Source organism: Pelodiscus sinensis, chromosome 13 (assembly GCF_049634645.1).
Source record: "Pelodiscus sinensis isolate JC-2024 chromosome 13, ASM4963464v1, whole genome shotgun sequence".
NCBI classification, from domain to species: Eukaryota; Metazoa; Chordata; order Testudines; family Trionychidae; genus Pelodiscus; species Pelodiscus sinensis.
The window spans coordinates 16,354,080-16,378,801 of record NC_134723.1 but is presented as its reverse complement, the minus strand read 5'-3'; the positions used below and the strand labels follow the sequence as shown (position 1 = coordinate 16,378,801).

The 24,722-nt window shown below is 40.8% G+C and overlaps 1 protein-coding gene across 5 annotated transcripts in view; it reads right to left on the bottom strand.

Annotated features, from left to right (window-relative positions):
- Positions 1 to 17,139: 17,139 nt before the first annotated feature.
- The window catches only part of RPS6KA6 (ribosomal protein S6 kinase A6), a 124,798-nt gene continuing 117,215 nt past the window's right edge, over positions 17,140 to 24,722 (bottom strand). For 4 of the 5 annotated variants that reach the window (XM_075940769.1, XM_075940766.1, XM_075940767.1 and 1 more), the window contains one exon: positions 17,140 to 23,754. In XM_075940769.1, coding sequence (XP_075796884.1) covers positions 23,629 to 23,754 — 126 coding nt within the window. In that variant the 3' untranslated portion in view covers positions 17,140 to 23,628. The remainder of the gene's footprint in view (positions 23,755 to 24,722) is intronic. The other variant, XR_012906857.1, reaches the window with a different exon arrangement.

The window sequence follows — 24,722 nt, the reverse complement described above, 5'->3', positions numbered from 1 at the left end:
AAGGAAAACGTGACCTGCATGATACCATCATTAAAGGTTTGCTCATTTTTTCAGGAATATGGGTTCTTTTGAAAAAGATTTTTTCCCCTCCAAAAGAACCCCATCTAGACTGCAGTTTCTTTTTCGAAAAACCTTTTTTCAAAAAAGCACTCTCATGTGATTATGCAAATGAAGCATGAGATTTGTAAAATCATGCTTCATTTGCATTTTCGATCGGGCTCATTTATATTCCTCTTTTGGAAGAGAAATGTTGGTTTGACATCAGCGATTTTCAGCCTGTTCCTAGAGAGGGGCAACAAAGGTGTGATAGGATTATAATGTGTAAGGTTATGCATTTAGGGATTAATAACAAGAATTTTAGTTATAAGCTTCCGCTGGAAGAAACGGAAGAGGAGAAGGACCTCGGAGTCCTGGTTGATCACAGGATGACTATGAGCCACCATTGTGACATGGCTGTGAAAAAGGCTAATACGGTCTTGGGATGCATTAGGCGAGGTATTTCCAGTAGGGATAAGGAGGTGTTAGTGCCATTATATAAGGCATTGCTGAGACCTCATTTGGAATATTGTGTGCAGTTCCGGTCTCCCATGTTTAAGAAGGATGAATTCAAACTGGAGCAGGTACAAAAAAGGGCCACTAGGATGATCCGAGGAATGGAAAACCTGTCTTATGAAAGGAGACTCAAGGAACTTGGCTTGTTTACCTTAACCAAAAGAAGGCTGAAGGGAGACATGATTGCTCTCTTTAAATATATTAGAGGGATAAATGCCAGGGAGGGAGAGGAATTATTTAAGCTCAGTACCAAGGTGGACACAAGAACAAATGGATATAAGCTGGCTATTTGGAAGTTTAGACTCTAAATTAGGCAAAGGTTTCTAACCATCAGAGGAGTGAAGTTCTGGAACAGCCTTCCAAGGGAAGTAGTGGGGGCAAAAGACCTATCTGGGTTCAAGATAAAGCTAGATGGGTTTATGAAGGGGATGGTTTGATGAGGTAACATGATCTTGGCAATTAATTGACCTTTCACTATCAGTGGTAAATAGGCCAATGGTGGGAAGATAGGAGTTGCTATAGAGAACTTTTTTCTGGGTGTCTGGTTGGTGAACCTTGCCCACATGCTCAGGGTTCAGCTGATTGCCATATTTGGGGTCGGGAAGGAATTTTCCTCCAGGGTATATTGGCAGAGGCCCTGGAGGCTTTTCACCTTCCTCTGTAGCATGGGGCACGGGTCATTTGCAGGAGGATTCTCTGCATCTTGGGGTCTTTGAACCATCCTTTCAAGGACTTCAAATCTGAGATATAGGTGAAAGGATTATTCTAGCAGTGGATGGGTGAGATTCTGTGGCCTGCGTTGTGCAGGGGGTGAGACTAGATGATCATAATGGTCCCTTCTGACCTTCAAGTCTATGAGTCTATAAAGTGGTGTGTTGTAATAATGGGAATGCGTGTGCCATCGATTGCCCCACCACAGTGCGGAAAGCCCATTTCTGCAAAGCCAGCCACTAGGTCATCCACATTTCCCAGAGTCACAGTCCTATACAGCAAAATGTGATTTAGTGCCCTGCACACTTGCAGAACTGTGGCCTGATGGTAGTTTTTCCTGCTCCCAACTGATTTGCAACTAAATGGTAGCAATAGGGAGTCACCAGCTGCCACAAAGCAATGGCCACACACTTCTCTACCAAGAAAGCAGCTCTCCTTTGGGTGTCCTTGCGCTGCAGTTAAGGGGCCAGCTCAGCGCACAGCTCTAGGAAGGTTGCTTTACGCAAAGTTTGATCTGAAAGTTCTGTAACCATTTGCCTTCATCCCACACCTGCATGACAATGTGATCGCACCACTCAGTGTAGGTTTCCCTCGCCCAAAAGTGATGGTCTATGGTGCACAGGTGACTTGTGACAGCCCAATGCAACGCCACTTCACTGCTGTCCCTGTCACTCACATTGTCGTCCACATCTGAGTCTTCTGCTATCAAGTGCACAAGTAGTTCTGCAGCAATGTGCAATGTCCTGAGCAAACTGAACACAACATTGGAGAGAACTATAGGATCCATGATTTCTCACCGCAGATGCTGCAATGTGCATTCAAGTGGCAAACGTAAGCCGCAAGCCCTGGGAGGACTGGGAAGTAGAGGTGGCTGACAGGATGGGACGTTTTCCAAAGGCCTTGTGCTACGTTGCACACTTCCACAGTGCCTAGCAACTGAAGGTGATGCTAAGCACTATGGGATGCATACCCACATTGCTTTGCTTTTTCTGTTGATGGGGGACCTAACAATGTGGCCATATGTTGACAGAGGGTGGCACTGTAAACATGATTTGGTGAGGTTCTTTTTGGTGACTTATGACTGTCAACAGCACTTTTGTTGCAAATCTTTCCAGGGTAGACACAGCCTTTAGACATAGGACCAGACGAAAAGTTAAACTAAATGAGCATACCTCCCCTCACACCAATGAAGCACACTACAGACTTGGTCCTGTTGCACCCATCTGGAGCCTTCTTGAAATATATGGAGATCTGTGCATGTGCAGAAGGCTGCCTGTGAGCTAGTACTTGCAGGATTAGGATCTAAGACTTCCATTGCCATTTAATTATTCATAGAGATTGCCAGTAATTCATCATCTATTGCCAGCTGTAAGACCATCATGAGCCAAGCTGAGGGGTCTTTTTCAAGAGTGCAGAAGACAACACAGAATCAGACTAGGAATTTGATTTGACTCAGAAAGACATTCCAATTTGAGGTCTTGAAATAGGATTTTCAATTAGTGTAACTAAAATTAGAGTCTATATATACAGTACACAGCATGCAGTATCAAGGTAGCATTTGATTCTTTGCTCACTGTCATAGCTGCTTCTCCACCAATGTCAATGGACTTACTCCTGATTCACACCTATGTGAATGACATCTGGTTGAGGGCTAAGTATTTTTCTTCTAAGCCTCAGGAACAGGCAGTAGTTCATGCACAGTAAATAGATTTACAATAAAGTGTTGCTTAACCCTAACACAGCAACAAGAAGGGACTATTTCTAATCTCTCAACCAAAGATTTCAGTAGAATGGGGAAACAATTCGAGATTTAATAAATAAATCAAACTTCAGTTGAGCCACTTTACTCTTTTCTTTTACTTAAAGTATAGGGCAAATTTTGAATAAAATATAACAAAAAACTGTCTACATTTCAGAAAATTAATCACTTTTGGCATTTATTACATATTCACTTATTTGAAATATGCTTTATAACTCATTAAGCAACCTTAAAAATTAAATTCTTGTCTGCCTATAGTTCAAAATATGTTTAAGAAATAAAATTAAGTGCAGTAATAAATGTTGAAGAATTTTGAAACATTAATTTGGCCTGTAGCATTTACCGTATTTATTTGCATTAATCAATTTGAAATCAAGTTTATATTGCCTTTGTTAGTAGTTTGCTAGGAACTTTCAATTATGTAACTAATATTCCACAATGTGCCCTTCAGGTGGTATATTCCATCACTGACTGCTATTTCCAGTCTATTTAAATTAATTATTTTGGCCAGCTAAAAATATGTTCATTTTTATGAGATGCATGAAAATTTAACAAGATTGCTACAGGGTTTGTTTTCAGTTTGATGAGTGGGGAAATTAGTTAAAGAATGTGTGTTATTAATGGTGATTAACTTTTTTGCCTCTGCACAACATCCACCCCACAGTACTTGTACCAAACCCTCAGGTATCTTGCCTTACACATTGTGCAGTGCTAAAATCCCGTGAACCAAGCATAGTGCCATAGTGAGGGAAAAAGCGAGTGAGAGAATTTTTTTTTAAAAGAACTGGGGAGAAAAAACCAGCAACTTAACTAAGAGGTAACTACTTATCCAACTAAAATAGGTAACGAAGGAGAAGAGATTTTGATCTGAAGAACACAGAGCTTTACCTGGGAATGGTAAAGCAGGATCTAGTGGGGAAGGCACACATGTGCAATATCAAAGCACTGAAGGTGTATGAACCAGGCACCTCACCTGCACGATGCAATGGCACAGGGGCACATTGACACCTACAGTGGAGCACCCACAGGGACATCTCTTGAAAAAAATAGCTATGGTAATTGAAATATCCATGACAAATCAGCTGGCCTCCTGATTTTCTGGGCTTACGCTAGATTGATATTATATCCTAGAAGCATGTTTAAAATAAAGAGGAATCACACAAACATACTAGAAATGGAAATATGGACTCATTCTTCCATATATCTATAAGTAGTCTCCAATGTTTTGGGGCTGCCGGGCGCCTGGGGGCAGGGCCGCTCACAGGCCACGTGCCTGGGGGCAGAGCCAAGCATGCGCCACGCGCCCGGGGCCAGCACCAGCATGTGCCGCACACCCGGGGGTGGGGCCAGCCCAGTTTGCTCCGCGGGCACACATAAATGGCCCGGTGGGCACCGCATTGGGGACCACTGCTTAGAACCACAAAAGGTTCCATGCTATAGGAAGAAGCCTTCTGTCTAGATGACACATACTGCTCTGGCAACCTTTCCTAAAGCACAGGCTGAAGAAGCAGCTAGACATTAATTGCCCTATGAAGGACAAATGAGATACAGAGAAATCAGTGAAAAGTGCTAGGAAGATGACCTACAGAAAGAGAGAAATGATGAAAATCAGGAAACACACAAGAGATCCACTGTGATAATTCATGGAGGCTGACAAAAAGCAATTTGCTTGGTATGTTCAACGCTTCACAGCTATGTCCCAACAGCATGCTTTGCCATGATTATAGACATAAAAGTTTGTCCACAAAATCGTTAGGGGGTAAATATGGAATAAAAATTTTTAATTTCAAATCCTCCCTATCAGTATTTAACCTTTAATTCTAATCTGACTTTCATTAAATAGATTTTAATAAGTAACTATTAAATAAAACGGTTTGTAAAATCGCAGTCTGATTACTCCAGGGTAAGGTTAACTGCCTGAGTTTTCACTCTAGTAAATGAAGCATATCTTTTCTACTCATGCTGTGTACCACCACTTCGGTAGTATCATATGTTTAATTTAGGTAATGGCGACATCTAATGGGCAAAAGGAGAAGTACGATGGGAGAGCAGTCAAGGAGGAGGCTTGCTAACAGTTTTAGAGGTGAAGCAAGAGTGCCCTTTGCCAGCATTCTCTGGCAACATGGCTCTGGCTGCCAAGTGGTAAATGAACTTGATTTCTGTAGTTAAAATCCATGCTTCAGATTTGAGCAGATTAAATTACAAGGGGTCTTTCAGGTCTCGGTTGCAGGGTCAAATCCTTGTAGGATTAACAGAACCCCAATGTTATTGTGAGAGCTATAGCCTATACAAAATGGGTTGATAGACTCAGACCAGTGTTTAGTGAACACTATCCACATCAGAGTCACATGCAGACTATTTGTGGGCATAATGAAATTTAGTTTACCAGCCATTTCCTGTAAGTGGGGCATCAGCAGAGCTTAAAGTGGCCTGAAAAGTGTGCGCACGTGTGGAGCATGGGTCTGTCTTAGCTCAGCAATTCTGCCACAACCTCCAAATCTATCCTGCTCCTCAGCCCCATATCAATTCTGTCCTTTCCATTCTCACTCACCTCTGCTCCTCTTGCAGCTGCTAGGCTTCATCTCCCTCCCCCACAGGCTGGACAGGGGCTACATCAGTGATCCTTTCCCCATTCTCAGGCTGGGTGTTGCACAGAGGGAGTGGAAAGGGAGAAAGGAAGAGTGGAGCCACCCTGAGCTGTCAGAGGTCTTTCTGTTCCCTTCCAACATCACTTTCAGTGAGAAGAGAGTGTTGGTTCCTGAAAGGACAGGAAAGGGCTTTGCTGGCTTCCTACTACAACCATGATTAGTTGCAGTCCCTCAAGTCAGGAGAAGCAAGTCACTCTAAGGGAATTTTCCCTCAGCTGCTAATAAAAACTTGCACCCCTCAGCACCCCAAACTTGCTTGTGATACACTTCATTTCCAGGGACGGTGACCTGGTGCACTGTAACCACTGGACACCAGAACAATGTTAACGAGTGAATGGACAGGATGGAAGGCTGTATTTTGCTACCCCCTACCCCAGATCCAGTTCTGTGGCCAGGAGGCCTTGGTCACCGAGGCTATCAAACTCAGACAATCCACTAGCATTAGTTTACCACACATGCACAAATATAGTGAATCTAGTGAAAGTGCATCACGTGGGTTCATTCTGCTCCCCAAAGGATGTTTGTTCATATCTGTTCTGCAAAAATCCATCAGGTGAGGTTCAGAAAGAATGGGGTGCAGTTTCAAACAGAGAAGCATTGGTAGAGCTGTGTCTGCCCCTTGTGTAGCTTGTGCCCTGATCAGCTGTATAGCCAGTATCAGATTATTGCATGGCCCATGTATATGTCCTGTGTGTAGGTTTCAGAGACCTCAAAAACCAGAACAACCTATTTAAGTAGCTAGGAACAATGGCAGCCACTATACAGCCAAGACCAGGACCAACACCTCTCCAAGTTCTCACTGAGCCCAACTAGCAGTGACCACTACTAGAATTGGAAAGTACCATTTAGGACTAGGGGCTGGGACTGAACCTACTTGGGATAATCTGTACATTGGGAAGTGCACAAATCATACCTTTTCTGGGGTTTGTATGTCCACCTCCATCCTCAGTATATCCCCAATATTAAACAGAGTTTGTGTCTCTCTACTCACAACTGTGTTATATTCTTGAGAATAGTACTTGTTCTTGAAGTTAATCTCTGCCCCCTGAAGGCTCAGGGACAGGAGCCTGGGAGACAGGTGCTCTCAGGCTCATAAATAAGGATTTGGGAACTAATATTTAAAAACAGTAAATGGGATGACTCAGCTATAGGCATGACAGCCTGATACAGACCCTGAGCAAAAGGAGTAGATGGTAGGGACTCATATAAAAGGAGGGTAATATAATTACATAATGCTAAAATAACCACCCTGGGCTTATAGAAAATAGGGCCTATCAAAACTACCTCAGTAGCCTTTTTTGATATTACAAAAGTTTGGCTGATAAAGTGTTGATAACATTTGGGCATTTGACCTGGTACCACATATTTTTATTAAAACCTATGATATTAAACCAAATGGCACATACTGAATGGATTAAATGTCTAATTGTAAATAGGAAATCATTATTGACCAGGTTTGTTACAGTCCTGCAGTAAATGGTTCTTGGCCCTATACTATTTACCATTTTTATCAATGACCTGGAAGAAAACAAAAATCACCACAAAAAGTTTGTAGGTGACACAAAAATTGGGGAAGAGTTAAAGATTGATGGGTACATGTTGCTGATACAGAGAAAAGCAGATGATTTGAAAAGCAGGGCACAAATACATCATTTTAACATAGGCAGATAAATGTATATACCTAGGAACAAAGAATATAGACCATCCTTGATCGTAGTTTATTGATTCCTATTTGATATTTGATAATAGGCTGCTCAAGTTAGTAGTAACAAGACTCGGTGTCAAAGTTGAAACTAGATACATTCAGACTGGAAATAAGACATATATAAACAAATCACGGTAATTCAGCATTGGAACAAGTTACCAAAGATTGTGGTAGATTCTCTACCACTAGTAACTTTAAAATCAAGTCTTGATTCATTCTAGTCCAAAGAAGAATTAATTCAGGGAAGTCTTATGCTCTGTGCTATATAGGAGATCATACCAGATCATCACAATGGCCCCTTCTGGCCTTGGAACGGATAAGTAGCCAGCCACAAGTCCCCTCATGACAACAGCATAGAAGGTGAGCAGCCCAGCAAGTATCACTTGGGAGAGCACGACAATTGCCAAATGAACATCCTAAGGAGAAGGGCTGCTACATTTCAGAAAGCTCATCTGGGTATTTCAGGGTACTGCAAAATAAAAGATGTAACGATCATTCCTGTCTAAAGAATGGAGCATTCTTGTCAACTGTCACTTTGGCCAACATTGTTTAAATTCTGTCCTGGGTGTTTGCATTAATGGGTGTCTGCTTGATATGTCAAAAAAAAATAACCCTGACATCATGCAATTAAAGTTCACTGTGGAGAACAAAGCGACCTTATGTAGATCAACTTAGATTTTTATTGGATTGCTTATAAGTAATCCTTGCCTATGGAGGCGAGAACTAGAGCAGTAGTGGCTTTTTCTGGTATTTGAGCATCAGGAGCTCAGAGCTGCAATGCTGTAGGTGGCATAGGATGGGGAGAATTCTAAGTTGTTCCTGCTTGAATACTCATGATCCACAAACTAGAGGGATGTTAAGCACACACGGGCAATGAATAGGTTAATGGGCCTCAGAAGGTAATCGTGCCGGCTGGCTGAAACTGGAGGGGGGGGCCAGACTTTCAGCTGCGGAAGGACCTGGGTGGTTGCTTTAAAGCAGAGGTCTCCAGACTTTGTATGCACAAGATCACTTTTCTAATTCAAATGCAGTTCAGGATCTACCTCAAACCCAAACACGCTTTTGCCCAGTCTCCTTCCCCACCTCTTCTCCGAGACCCCACTTCTGCCCCATCCCTACTCCTAGGCCCTGCTCTGCTCAGCACATCCATACTCAGGAGCGGATATAGGGCAGGGCGAAAGGGGTGGCCGCCCCGGGCCCCGCACTTAAAAAAGCCCCACGCATGCGCTGTGGCAAAGGGGGGCCCCGGGGAGTTATGCTGCCCGGTGCCTCACAAAATGGTCATCTGCCCCGTCCATACTTCTTCTCCCTCCTCACTTTCACGAGGCTGGGCATATGGGGGGGGGGGGTCAGGGTTGGACAGGGCTCAGGATACGGGCTCCTACAGGAAACCACTTATCTCAGGCAGCTCTTGGGTGGTAATGCAGTGGGACTAAAGCAGACACCACTCCCAAAAGTTTCCAGCATGTCCACCAGTGTCTCCTGAGGGAGAGGGGCAGGTGGCTCCACTGTCCCCCTCTCTGCAGGCACTGCCTCCACGCCTCCCATTAGCTGTAATTCCCCATTCCCAGACAATGGGAGTTGAAAGGATGGTGCCTGCAGGCAAAGGCAGCATTTGGAGACCCCCACCTTCCCCATTTGGAGACCCCCACAGGGACTGCCTTAGCCCCTCTGCACTGTTAGCAGCTGATCTCCTGATTTAGCTGCACGAGCCTCCAGGAGATCATACCTAATTAGAGGAGACTCCAGGCCACTGTTCCTCATGTGCATGGGAAACAATTAGATGGAATGAATTTTGTTACGTTCACCAATACCAAGGCAATGTGCAGTAGAAACCAAAACCCTAGATATTATATTTTAAAAAATTACCTGAGGGATAATGACTCCAGCCAGGACAGAGTAGGCATTTTAGAACTCACTACTCAAAGAATTAGATGTAAAGCATAGGAGAAGTAAAAACTATGAAATGCACAGACCAATCAAAAACCTAACAACACACTTCAAAAGAACTTAAAATAATAACACCACCACCACAAGTGTATGTTGGATCAGAACATGAGTGTGGAAGTGTGTATGTTTCTGAGTGAGACACACACACAGTGTGTGACAGTCACACTGCTCCTTTAAGAATGCAAAGCATGTTCAAACATAGGAGTAGCTGCCAGCAAGCTCCCTTTATCCCAAGACACAAGAACACAAGAATGGCCATAGTGGGTCAGACCAAAGGTCCATCTAGCCCAGTATCCTCTCTTCTGACAGCAGCCAATACTAGATGCCCTAGAGAGAGGGAACACAACAAGTAGTCATCGTGTGATACCTCTCCTGTTATCCATTTCCAGACAAACAGAGGCTAGAGATACTATTCCTACCCATCCTGAATAATAGATTCATGGAGGTTAGGTCCATCAATGGCTATCTAGCTCTTTTTTGAACCCTAGGGTATGTCTACACTTGCTCCCTAGTTCGAACAAGGGATGCAAATGTCGCCGACTGAAATTGCTAATGAAGCGGAGATTTAAATATCCCACGCTTCATTAGCAATTTCCGTCAGCTACATTTGCATCCCTAGTTCAAACTAGGGAGCAAGTGTAAATGTACCCCTAGTCTTCACAACATCCTCTGGCAAGGAGTTCCACAGCTTGACTCTATGCTGAGCAAAAAAAAAAAAAAAAAACAAAAAAAACCCTTTCCTTTTGTTTGTTTTAAATCTGCTGCTTATTAATTTCATTTGGTGACCCCCTAGTTCTTATATTGTGGGAATAAGTAAATAACTTTCCCTTATTCACTTTTTTCAAATCAGTCATGATTGTTTAGACTTCTATCATATCCCCCCTTAGTCTCCTCTTTTCTAAGGTGAAAAGTCCAAGTCTTTTTAATCTCTTTTCATATGGGACCCGTTCCAAACCCCTAATCATTTTTGTTGCCCTTTTCTGAACCTTTTCCAATGCCAGTATATCTTTTTTGAAATGAGGCCACCACATCTGTACTCACTATTCCAGACATCATGATATTATAGAGAGGCAATAAGATATTGTCTTAATCTCTATCCCTTTTTTAATGATTCCTAACATTGTTTGCTTTTTTGACTGCCACTATACACTGAGTAGATGTTTTCAGAGAACTATCCACAATGACTCTGAGGACAATGTTTTCTTCCACAATTTCTCTAGATCATTTATAAATAAGTTGAATAAGATTGGTCCCAGGACAGACTCATTGGGAGACCCCACTAGTTACCTCTCTCCACTCTGAAAACTGATCATTTATTCCTACTCTTTGTTTCCTGTCTTTTAACTAGTTATCAATCCATGAAAGGAACTTCACTGTTATTCATGACAACTTACTTTACTTAAGAGCCTTTGGTGAGGGACCTTGTCAAAGGCTTTCTGGAAATCTAAGTATACTATATCCACTGGATACCCCATCCACATGTTTGTTGACTCCCTCAAAGAACTCTAGTAGATTAGCACAGCATGATTTCCCTTTACAGAAACCATGTTGACTTTCCCTCAAATTATGTTCATTTATGTGTCTGACAATTGTATTCTTTACTATAGTTTCAACTAATTTGCCCAGTACTGACATTAGACTTACCGGTCTATAATTGCCAGGCTCTCCTCTAGAGCCCCTTTAAAACATTAGCGTCACATTAGCCATCTTCCAGTCATTGGGTACAGAACCGGATTTAAAGGACAGGTTATAAACCACAGTTAATAGTTTTGCAATTTCACATTTAAGTTCTTTCATAACTCTTGGGTGAATGCCATCTGGCCCCGGTGACTTCTTACTGTTAAGTTTATCAATTTATTCCAAAACCTCCTCTAATGACACCTCAGTCTGGGACAATTCGTCAGATTTGTCACCTAACAAGAATGGCTTAGGTTTGGGGATCTCCCCAATATCCTCAGCCCTGAGGACTGAAGCAAAGAATTCATTTAGCTTCTCTGCAATGACTATCATCTTTGAGCGCTCCTTTAGCATATCGATTGTTCAAGGGCCCCACTGGTTGTTTAGCAGGCTACCTGCTTCTGATGTACTTAAACATTTTAGTATTACTTTTTGACTTTTAGAACAGCTGTTTTTCAAAATCTTTTTTGGCTATTCTTATTATATTTTTACATTCAATTTGATAGTGTTACATTGAGTTTATGCTCTTCTCTATTTTCCTCACTATGATTTGACTTCCACTGTTTAAAAGATGCCTTTTTATCCCTCATTGCTTCTTTTACTTGGTTGTTAAGCCACCATCATGTCCCACCCCTCTGCGGACATGGTGTACAGGGTTGGGGGAAAATGGATGCCCTGAAATCAGATCCCCCTTCCTCTGCTCCAGGCACAGGAGAATTATGGCAGTAGGGAAAGGGCACCTAAAGTGCCAGCACTTGATAGTCTCCTGACCAATACAGTCAGGATCACCTATCAGGCTCCAGGACCTGCCAGTAGATACCAAACTACTGGTTGGTGACCACTGCTTTAAAGGCAGGTTGGGTGGAGCAGAACGAGCTTCAGCAGAGAAAGGGAAGGAGATCTAATCCCTCTCTTGGCATTGGAGAACTCAGAGCCAAGGAGGAAGGCCCAGGGACTCTCTCTGGAGTAGGGAAGTCTGATAAAAGGCCAGGACTAACCAAGAGCAGCCAATAAGATGGAGCAGGTGCTGATGGTGAGCCCTGATAAAAGTGCAGGAACTCCCTGGGAAAGAGACCTGAAAGGCAGCATTTAAGTATGTACGGGCAATTTGAATAGTAACTGGTCAAGCCTGAGGAGAGCAGAATTTAAATGTATGTATGGTCTGAGATTTATCAGGGTATTCCATTATTAATTTTATAAGTCCTGGCCTCCAGGGAAAAGGGAGAACTTAGAGAAGTAGTGGGGAAGTGGCCTGGTAAAAGGTGATGGTAAGAAGCACCCTCAGGAGGTAATGAGGCCGATGGGAATACAGCTAGACTTTTCACCTTGAACTAAAATGGGGCCCTATATGTTCCTGTGACTGATCATCAGCTGGAGGAGTCTGCCCTCACTATTATGGGGGCCAGCCTGAGGAAGCTGCTTCTTCAGCAACCACCTCTAAGGTATCTGGAAGCTGTACTGAGATCTTACCAAGTGTGTAGGTGGTGAACAGGCCAATCAAATCACACTAGTGAGCTCTGCAAATATATTAAGTGAGAAAGGCCCTTTCTCCCTCCAGCAAAGGAAGACCATGCCTTGCAAGTGTCTCTTGGGAACCACAATCCAGTGAAAGCAGAGCTAAGTTGAGCCCTTAGTGGGAACAAGACAGAAGCATTAGAATAGGGTCTGGGAGCAGCATCTTTCTCTCAGCATTGGTTAAACCATTGCCCTTCTTGGCAGTGACTGAAGAAATACTTAGATATGCTTGGAGAATGAGGTACTAGGGAATATCACCGCAATCCAAAACCATTGCATTCTTGGACACGGTGCCCCTCAGAAAACCCAGCACCAGGGGTAGTGGGAAGGTTTTTCAGGGCAGTAGGCTGGCAGCTGTATAGGCACTTTGGGGGGAATATGTACGTTACCTGTCGTCACTTAGTGCCATGTGCTAGAGGGAATGGGAAGAAACATCTCTTCCCTGTCCAATTTTTGGGAACCTGGCAGCACTCACTCGAACACACTGACTTGCAGCAATCACAACTGTGCTAGAGAAACTAAAATCAGCAGAAATTGTTATTGTTTCATCTTATAATCAATCACTGATATGTCAAACTGAAATTTGGTTGCCAAAAGGTGTCCGAGCTGGCAAAAAGGGACTTTTATACAACAAAATCATGTATATTAGCATTCGCAGGGGTCTGGAATATTTTAAAAAATATATGGGACCTGCCTATGTGCCTCCTCCCCCAAATCCACAGGTTGGGTGGCCTGCTCAGGTGAGTGAGTTGAAGGTGGCGCTCCCTCTGCAAGCCCTGCTACGCAGACTGGCTTGAGCCATCTGGTGTTGCTGTAATGGACAGGAGTGCTGACCTGCACTGGGTGAGTAAGGGGTTAAACTCAGGTAGCTAGCAAAGGTGCTGGCCGGGGGATGAAATTTGAATTGGATATAGATGCCTTGCCAGCTTCCTTTGTGTGGGAGAGAAAAACCAGTTGTTGAAACACACAGAATGATTTAAACACACACAGGACTACCATGTCTCCAAGGAATTCAGAGTGGACTGAACAAAGAATCCCAAGCATAGTTACAAGCTGGGGACCAACCAGTTAAGTAGTAGTTCTGCAGAAAAGAACCTGGGGTTACAGTGGATGAGAAGCTGGATATGAGTCAACAGCATGCCCTTGTAGCCAAGAAGGCTAATGGAATATTAGGTTGCATTAAGAGGAACATTGCCAGCAGATCCAGAGATGTCATTATTCCCCTTTATTCGACTTTGGTGAGGCCACATCTGGAGTATTGTGTCCAGTTCTGGGCCCCCCACTACAAAAAGGATGTGGACGCATTGGAGAGGGTCCAGAGGAAGGCAACCAAAATGATTAGGGGGCTGGAGCATATGACTTATGAGGAGAGGCTGAGGGACTTGGGTCTGTTTAGTCTGCAGAAGCGAAGAGGGATTTGATAGAAGCCTTCAACTTACTGAAGGGAGGGTCCAAAGAGAATGGAGAGAGGCTGTTCTCAGTAGTGACAGATGGCAGAACAAGGAGCAATGGTCTCAAATTGTGATGGGAGAGGTCCAGGTTGGATATTAGGAAAAACTATTTCACTAGGAGAGTGGTGAAGCACTGGAATGGGTTACCTAGGGAAGTAGTGGAGTCTCCATCCCTAGAGGTGTTTAAGTCTCGGCTTGACAAAGCTCTGGCTGGGTTGATTCGGTTGGAATTGGTCCTGCCTAGAGCAGGGGGCTGGACTTGATGACCTTCTGAGGTCTCTTCCGGTTCTATGATTCTAAGAGAAAATTGGAAGAAGTGTCAAAAAATCTAGGCCTGTTCAAGGTAATTTTTATTTTGTGGTTTGAACTGTTCTGTGAGAATCTATTCCTCCCTTCCCCATTTACCATCTAACATTGTGCCCAGAGACTTTTCTCTGTTTTGTTTTCCTTAGTTGCTCTGTGTGACGACGCCTTGGGGTTTTCCCGTCTCCTGCACCCCCGTAATGGTACGGACAGACTCCACCAGCCAGTAGAATAGAGGGTGTTTATTGCTTCTCCAGGATACAGCACAGCACAGATGTAATCTGGTTCCAGGGCAGGCCTAGGATGCCTCAGCCCCCCTTGAGATGGGGGAGACTGGGCCCCTAAATTCCAGCCCCTTTTCCTAGGCTGTCTCCTTCATGCTCCCAGACAGAAACTAAAACACTCACTTCCAGCCCTGCCCCCAGCCAGAGCTCCACTCCCCTTCTTCCCATTGTTCCGCTCCCTGGGAGATCACTGGTCAGACAGGTTTGAAGCACCCTTGCATAATGACTCATCCCCTGCCCTGCTGGGCCGTGCTGCAGCCAGCAGCCAGTGGAGGTCACTCACAACCCAAGCCTAGCAACCAGCAAGGTACCCACACTAAGTAATATCCAGCAACCGAGTATGTTTTATCAAGTTTCTTTTATTTTGTAATTTTAAAAAAATCACTTTTAAGGTGATTATTTGAATCTTATGTTCCAGAAGGTCTGCCTGTCTGTGTATCTGCATGCCTCAGACTGAAGGGTCAGCTACCAGAGACTGCAGCTTGTTTTCCTCTTTTTTTTAAAGCTCTTTTAGAGCAAGAGAGTTTGGAGTACCCATGGGGGTGAGTTCAGGTGTTCACCCCTAGTTTTTTAGGAATAGAAATCACTTGATGGTGGCAGCGATTCCACAAAATCTGTGTATTGTGATTCTGGGGTAAAGTTTTTGTAACCAGTGTCTGTAGAGGCAAAGTTTGGTTTTTTTTTTTGGACCTTTGCGGGTCCTCTTCTCCTGTACTTGGAGTGCTAGAGCAGGGAACAGCCTTGATAGCCCCCTTGAGGAGCACATCCCAGTTTGAAAACCGCTAGAGGCTGTTCCTAAACAGAAAGCTGCAATCTTTGGGGCAAATGGCAGCAGCACCATTGACTTAAAAGTGATTTCCATCATATGCAACATTTACTTATGCTCAAATGTTTTTCAGCGCCCTCATTATACAAATCGTTGCTACTGCATGCACCGGCATAGTCCCCCACGCTGCCTCTGGTATCTCAGATGAGGATATGAAGTAAGCTACATTATTTGAAAAAGGACAAAGCCTAAGAAGTTTGAAAACAACTGCAATAAGGTTACACTATGGTCTTTACAATAACACAGCTATAGGAATATAACTGTGCTGCTGTAAGAACTATGTAGCCACTCTTTGCTGGCGGGAGAGGACTCAGCTGCCTACAGAATTAAACCACCTCTGTCAATATAGCACTGTCCACTTTTGTGGGTGAAACATATGCTGGTCTGGGGGAGTGAAAAGGAACACAAATCTGATCAACAAAAATACCACCATAGAAAAAGCCTAACCTCCTCTATTTCCTACAGCTTGCAGCAATGTTAACAGGCCACTCTTGCTTTCCTTACAAAACTACTTAAGCTATCATCTAGTCCACCTTGCATTTAACAATGATGCTCAGAGTACCGTTCCCAGAACTGAAGCAGATCTCTGTGTGGCTCTCAACAATACAAGACGGTGTAGTGAGAGACAGAACCTCACCCACCTTGTATCTCTAATATCAAGGAACTGACATGGCTACAACTACATTGCACACAAGTCAAATATTTAAATATTCTTAATTTGATGTGAAATACTGTACACTGTGGTATTCAACATATCCATTACTATGTGAATATTTTAACTGTAATTGCTACTGCAATAATGGCCCTCTCATCTATGAGCCAGGCAAATTGTTCAAAGAGATTGCATTGGTAATCAGTTTAAAATAAGCATGGATTGCTATTTGAGCTCTAAGATCTTCATCTGGCAAACAATGATTTCCATAATTAACTTTCACACTTGACTAGATCCCACTAGTTTCAGCAGGGTTTCTCATGCCTGAATTAAGTATGTCCATGAGAATTTAGAGGATCAAAGCCTTTGGGAGAAAGTTAGTCAGAGCAGAGGTAGTCAATAGGTGCTCTGTGCAACAAATTTGGACCACCCAAACACTTGTGAATGGCCCTCCATATCTATTTAATTATTATTTTTTAAATGATTTTCTCTGGAGTCTAGACCCAGACATCTTGGCCTTGACAATTGAGTATCTTTGCTGTAGAGTATTAAAAGGATTTCTTGAACTACCAGGAAACTCACAATAAAAATACCAAAACCAAGTGAAATGAGGGCTTATCCCACCATAAGTTCACATTTCACTCAGATCTGTTGTGTAACTATGTTTTTAAAGTGTTTAATATACACATTAAAACACTGTGCTGTGATTACAAATATACAACGACGGGCCCTTGATTTGTGCTTGAAATATATAGCAAGGCAGGCTCAATAAACAGTGCAAGTCACAGCATAGATTGTTTTATGAAAGTTGGCTCACTTTTTTAAAATTAAAAATGGGCTGTGAAAGTTTCTGAATCACATATGATCACATTTGGTCAGTTATAAAATATAAATGTACACATTTTTTTAGTACCCAATGAACTGCCAGCTATTTAAATCCGTCCCTTTATAATTATGCATAATCTTTTAATGAAAATAAATACAATTTCTAAGTCATCTTTGGCATGTTGTAATTCAACGTGAGAGTAATATTTAGCAGCATAGTGCAAAAGAAAAAATACATGCTGTATAATGCACTACTGGATTCAGCCTTACAAGGAGAAGAATGTAGTACAAGGCAAACTTTAATGTCAATATATACAGAGCTTTAAAGAAAACATCTTTTAAAAAATGAAATAAATACAATATGATACAAAATCCACAATATGTTTAGAGAAGGAAATGATAGTTACAATATCTGACAATGGGGACCTTTTGTATAGTTCCTCTTTGAAGTACCTCATATAGCATATAATTGAATTGCACACTTTGTTTTAGCTTTAATGCCCTTTCATATAGTGAGATTTATGCCCAGTTGCATGCCGAAACAGCTTTAGCTATAAACAGAGTATCAGTGCAAGAATGCCAAAGTGCTTGGGAAACTGTAACAATGCAATGCAATAGTTAGCAAAATGGTCATAACCCTAATGCAACATACATATTATAAGAACAATTTGCCCTGAAAAGGAATTTTTTCAGTATCCTAACAAAAACAGGTTAAATTAATGTCTGAAGGATTATTTCTGAAACATACTTAAGAATATTTGCCAATTATAGTTTTAAGATCCTCTACCTACAGCTTTCAAAACTTATTTTAAGGAATGGATTTGCTTTCCTTACACAGAAAAAACCCTCATAGAAACAAGGATTTGTATTATAAAAGGTTTTTTTAAAGGCTAGTTACTCTACTATTCAGTTTTAGCCATATAGCTGCATTTCCTCAATTTAATTTCCATATTATTCATATTCACACAAACATGCAGGTTCATCAACAGTCAGGAAAATATTATCGTTTGGGAGCAAATATTAAGATACGCTAGAAATAAGAACAGTTTATATTCAGAGTGCACTTAATTGAACAGTTGCTAATAAAGTGTGGTATATAACAAAGTACAATGTTTGTCTTCTCTATATACACACACTTGGTAACATGTATGAATGCTTTAAATAAGTCATTGTGGATCAACTATTCTGTCAAATATATTGTTCCTGTGGTATTGTGACTAAAGGATTTCCCTCTCACCCTCTAACTTTACCACTACAATCAAACAAAACAGGAGGTTAAACACACTAAAAATAACTTCAAAAATATTTTTAAACACATGCATGCCTTCATTTTTGGCTGGGACTAAAGAATGTTAATTGTCATTGTAGTGCATGTAACCCTGTTTGAGTGGTTATTTTAGCTGCATTCTGTTGACTAAGAGTGGATAATCACCACAATGCTGGTAAATTTATGCAATTAAGTCTTAATCTTTCCAGGCTCTCCGCCCCCCCGCCTCCAATTGCAACATCCAGAAAAAAAATTAAATTAAGTGCTCTGATGTTATAGCAACCTGTTGCAATGCACTGATGAACAGATATGCATACAATGAATTACGTTTCTACTGTTTGTTAAAATACCTCTTACAATTTGCTAGAAATAGTATTAATTATTGAATGTTTCAGTTCATTTATTTTTTTCAACTCTTACAATATACAGTGAGTGCATAAGTTTGTTTTAATAAATTTTTTCAATGCTAAAAAGACAAGGGTAAGGATAATTCAGCTCCGTAACTAGAAGTCTAAAGGTAAAAGCTGACTGGTGTAGAATTTGCTTTCATTTTCATATCCATGAGATGTTTGAGATGAGTTCTCTGCAAGCGCTCACTAAGCAGAACATTTAAGCTATAGAGCAGTGGTACCAGTATTTTGGCCACAATTGTGTGTGGCCAAAGGAATGCTCTCCCTTTGAGCACAAGGGAAACACATAATCCTGTATTCTGTAACAGATCCCAATAACCAAGACATGTTGTCTTAAGACAAATCTGCCCACGCTGAAAGCTCCTCCCTAAGATATCTGATTCTGCAAAATCTACTGTTGGTACCACCACAACTTCTGAGTAATGGGATCAGGAGCACATTGAAGAGTTTCACATTTTACAAACAATCAGTGCTTCACTGAAACAATCTCACCACGCAAGAGACATGACACCTTTTACTATATATAGATCTGCTGCTGTTCACACTGAAGTCAAAAGGAGTCTTGCCACTTCAGTGGATGCTGATCAGGCTCTGCGTGAATATCTATTTGAAAACAAAGGCTTTTATTACAAAAATACTACTGAGACTGTGTGTTGGCAGGCTTCTTACTGGAAAATGATATTTGATATATGTTGGATCATATTATATAGGATGGTAATTAGCACTACAGAAATCCCTATATAGAAGTAGTTCTCCATTCTGTATTTAAAAGGACTTAAGGATTAAAGTAAAAAATTCACTACATTATGGTCTCTTATTTTTAAGCCAGAACCCACAATAAAATGCTAACCAGTCTATAATCTTTGATTGTGTGGTAGCTATATGTATGTGACCCAAATTAAAACTTTTCAATAGCCCCTTCTAACAGACTCAAATAACTAATTATCTTCATTTTTAAACAAAGTACTCATGAATTCATGTTGTACACCCTTTTACATTCTTTTAAATTCCTTTTAAATTCTGCAAAACTGACATTTTCCTTTAAAGTGAGAAAAATCAGCTCAACCCCCCAAACAGCATTGTCTTGAAACACTGCAAATAAAAAGATGAAACTTTATTTTGGATTCCAGCAATACCCACAGATACGGAAAGACTGCTGACACAATGAAATGTAAGTACCTAGACAGGATTTTGTTTGCACTAGTTAAGATAAGGGTGCATTCTTCCCAAGAAAGTGGAAACAGACATGCCATGTATGCCTGATATTTATGTCAAATATAACTAAGATATTGTCTACACAGCTCGTCTCTATGAAAAGGTTATTCCTGTAATGGTGCAACCAGGGAAATATTTTTGTCATAGAAGTGCCACTTGCAGTAGAGCTTATAGATGTTCTTATCTAAACCACAGGACTGACTTACAAAGTGTTCTAAATTCCGTGTTCACCAATCAGTATATGTCTGCACATTTTCCTCTTTATAACTCTATCCTTCACACCAGAAAGATACCATTGCATGCTAAATATTTTGGTCTGCTTATTACTGATTTAGTACATAATTCTTATAAAATGCTTATTGCATGGTGGTTCTGAACAAATTAAATGAAAACACCAATGCAATGGAGACTAAATCACTCATGAATAAAGCCAAAAAAAGACCAGTTGCCACTTTGAGGAAAAAAATTGAAGACAATTAAGCTTAGCATCTTAGATGTTCCCCCTCCCCCCCACACACACATTTTTATTACCAACATTAAAATCTGCATTATTTCTGGATCCTTGTTTTTAAATATGCTTTTTCTCTATCTCCATCCAGAGTCTGATCTTTTGTGATCTCAATTTTGATAAAAGTAATTTAACATTACAAATGAAAATACACTATTAGGTAGGAAATATGCAGAAGTGTACTTACTTGCAAGCAAAGGACTATAATAATAAAAATGCAAGATGCATGTAAGATGCAGAATTATTTCTGAGTAGTATGTTTTCCATATGGCAGCTACGTGCTTTCTTATCTTTTAAGCATTTCAAAACAGGCACCTCAAATTAGGTACAAACAGGCCCTAATGTTTCCAAGATGTATTATACCCAATAAATTGAGTAGTAGGCATGACTTGCATGATAAACTAGTATACACATTCTTCATATTCATTCAATCCCATACCTACAAGCATCCTAACTTAAAACACTTAATTGTTCAGTAAGAAAATTCCTACCTCTTGCACAATAAAAAGTAACTAGCAGCATACCTATAGTACTCCCAATGACTTCCTATGTATCAACAAAAAGTCCCCTCCACATTTTAGAATGTGTTACTGCTAACTTTTGTTATTCCAGAACTCCTCCCCTGAAAGGCCTCACACCAATGTACCATCCCAGTGTGCAAAGTCCCCCCACCCACCCTCTGGATTAACATTTTGTCATTTGCTATAAAAATGTTATGAGATCAAAAATTCAATGATAGATAAGTCAGGACAACAATTGAGTTTTAGTCATAATGAATCTCAGTATGTTCAAATTTAGCTGTAGGTCACTAGTTAACTTTCCTAATATTTAAAATGTTCATTATGCTACTATATTAGAACTATGTAGTAGTGTCTGAAGCTTCATAAAATGATGTATTTGATCACAATCACTACAGACTACACTAATTTCTGGTTCACCCCTAGGCACAATTCAAAGTATTGATTTTAATTTAGAAAATTTAGAAACCTACAATGATTTGGGACCTACCTGGCAGATCTAGATACTCTCACTGATATACCAAAGTAGTTCAGATCAGCTGAGGCACTTAGCTAAATGCCTAGGTTCAAACAGAGAGAGATGGCACCAGTGACGTCCACAATTGTGGAACCTATTCCTCCCTCTTTGGTCAAAGACCTGTACCTACTGACTTAAGGGCACACTAGAAGGCTTACATTTTTTCCTCAGGCTTCCCCTGTAGTTATTCAAAGTTTTTCAAAGGGTCATGAGTCTCTGCATTTATCTTTTCTAATATTTGTACACGTGTAAAGGGATGTAGATAGGAACACTTACATATATTTAAATAAATAAAACTATTAAAAACCATGTGGCAAATATGCTACAATGAAATATCAGTTTACCTAACAATATAGGATAAGCTAACATTGAACATACTGCTCTTCAACAGAAAAACTCAAAGAAACAGCAATATAATCCACATACAGCAGGAGAGCCATGTACTAAGGGACAGCCTTTGACATAGCGGCTAGAGCAGCTTTATGAAAGTTGCTATGGCCGCTATGAAATCCCTCAGAAATCTGTGATCACACAGAGCTTCTACAAAAATATGACTTGCCAAGTAATACGTAACAAAGAGCTAAGCCATTTGAGATTATTACCAGCAGCAGACAAGGATGCCTTATGACACCCATGATCTTTATACTGGTAGTGCATTGAGTAATGAGAAAGACCACAAAACAATCAAGCAGCATACAATGGACTTTCACACAAATTAGAAGATCTCAAATACAGATGACATCAACTTGCTATCTCATACCCAGAGACATGCAAGCTGAAACAAATGATCTTTGAGCCTATACACAATCAGTAAGGTTCAAAAGTAACACAAAAAACAACATCGACAACACTTTCTGGGCCTGACAGACTAGTTCCAATATTTCACATATCAAGTACAACAGGTAAAACAGACATTAAAGACAGAATTGCAAAAACTAGACATGCCTTCATAACTAATGCTGACTTGAAGAAAGAGTAATCTTGCCCTCCGAATGAAATTTTGAATAGTGAACAATTTTGTCAAGTCAGTTTTAAATGGTACTGACGCTTGGAGATTTAAGACCTTACTATCGTTTTCATTAAACAATTGCCTTCAACAAATTCTCTATATCGGAAGACCAGGGAAAAAATACAACTCTCAGGGATGATAAAACAAGGGCCAGGAAATTATGGAACAAAAATGAATAAAAGATGGCTACATGGAGGAAAAACCCAAACAACGTAAGACAGGAGTTGCATGGAATTCCCAAGGCAAGAGGAAACAAGATAGGCCAAGGATAACATGGAAACACCAATATAGAAAGCTATCAAAATTATATGGGAAGAGCTAAGATAGCAGCAACAGACTGTCTAAGATGGAAGGCAGTGGTAAAGTCCTATTCTTCATGGAACAGAGAGAGGCATAATTCAGTCAAGTGACAGAAGGATAAATAAGTAAAGCATATGAACTACTCGGAAATGTCGTATTATCTATAGTAGTATCAATACTATTCAGTCTCTCACTCTTAATGACTTATAAATATAATCATTTTCATAGCTCAGTACAGAACACAATAAGATCTTTTATGTTCAATGTAGGGGGTGTTTCCAAAAGCTTTTAACTTCAGATAGAAATACATACCAACATCAGATACACCCATTCCCTAAACAAGGTCACTTGTTATCCAGTTGCTAAGTCCACAAGTGACTATTTTAAATTTTATAGACCAAGTGTAATCTCTCAGGTGCACACCATTTTTTAATATTTGTACACAAACCTTCTCAATTCTTGACACCAGGCAAGTGTAGGTCTCCCATATTAGCACTAATGCATTTTGCACTGGCACAATAAGAGGGTCAGTCTTATCGTCTGGTATCAGTGAGTTAAATGGAGTCCATTGCTAAGCGCCCAATTACAAAGTAATTTAAATAAGAACTTGTTGATCTTTTAAAAATGGGGCTGATGGTAAAAATACTGACACTGACATTTTTAACACACAACTTTCTTATTGATAATGGTCCCCTAAACCATTTATTTATGAACACAGCAAAACTATACAGTATGTAAAGAATATCTGCAACAAATCTCTAAAAGGACCATGTACAGAAATTCCTTATGAGCTTTGTGATGTACCCTGATGTTTAACTTAAATAAAGATGAACACCGCCTGTAAAACAACACAGTGAGAATCCCCCTGAACATGTGGATTTTTTTTCTTTTAAAAAAAGGACTTTTACAGAATTCAAGTAGTGTAGCAGGAAACCATATATGCCTTTCGATCACAGGTCAGGCAGATATAGAGACACTTATTGGATTTTCCTTTGCTCTAGTTTGGCTAAAGATGCCCCAGTGGATCTATAAGTCTGTTGAAGTTAGCTTTTTCATGCTCCGTCGTTGAGCTAAACTTGAAGCTGCGACAGGCTCTAAGACTGGCTGAAATGTCTTGTGATTCAGTGCAGAATATGTGGCAGCCATAGCCCCCTGGAGAACAAGGAAATACACAAAGATTGTAAAAGTTATATGAAAACAAAAGCATTGAATGATAAATATTAAATTCTTTATGAACCCCTGAAAAGGAACATAGAAAGCTTATGTTAAAGCAGAATTAATTTTGTAAAAGTTTGTATTGATAATTTATAAAGGGATAGGTAATATTTATGACTGGGTCCCTCACGGCTTCTGGAATGGATTCTTCACAGACTTGAGGTCTGTTCATTCTTCCCAATAACATTTATTTCACTTTCTATTAAATTTCCTCTATGCAAATGAGGCACTAGTAGCCAACTTAACACTAAGCTGGATGGACAGAGCCCTTCAGACCAGTGTTAACGTTACTTATTAAGATCTCAGAAAGGAGGACTGGGGAAACAGTACTGTCATACAAATGCAACATTCCTGTAAGAGGAAGTTACTCACCTTGTACATTAACAATGGTTCTTTGAGACGTGTCCCTCTAGGTGCTTTACTTTAAGTGTATGTATGCCCTTGAGCCCCTATTCAGATTTTTGGTAGCAGTGTATGATGAGGCCATCTCTCGCTCCCTCGAGGCTATCTAGCACTTCGAGGGCAAAAGCCTCTCACTTGTAGAACTCCATGGCTGTGTCTACACTGCACCCCTTTTCCGCTTCATTTGTATAAACATGGCTTCCGCTTTTTTCCAGCTCAGTGCTTTGCCGGAAAACAGCACCTGTCTAGACGGGGATCTTTCGGAAAATAAAGCCTTTTCCGAAAGGTCCCTTATTCCTGATTTTAAGAGGAATAAGGGACCTTTCGGAAAAGGCTTTATTTTCCGAAAGATCCCCGTCTAGACAGGTGCTGTTTTCCGGCAAAGCCCCGAGTCAGAAAAAAGCGGCAGCCATGTTTATACAAATGAAGCGGGGGATATTTAAATCCCCGCTTCATTTGCAATTCCGACTTGTCTCATCTGCATCCCTTTTTCGGAAAAGGGG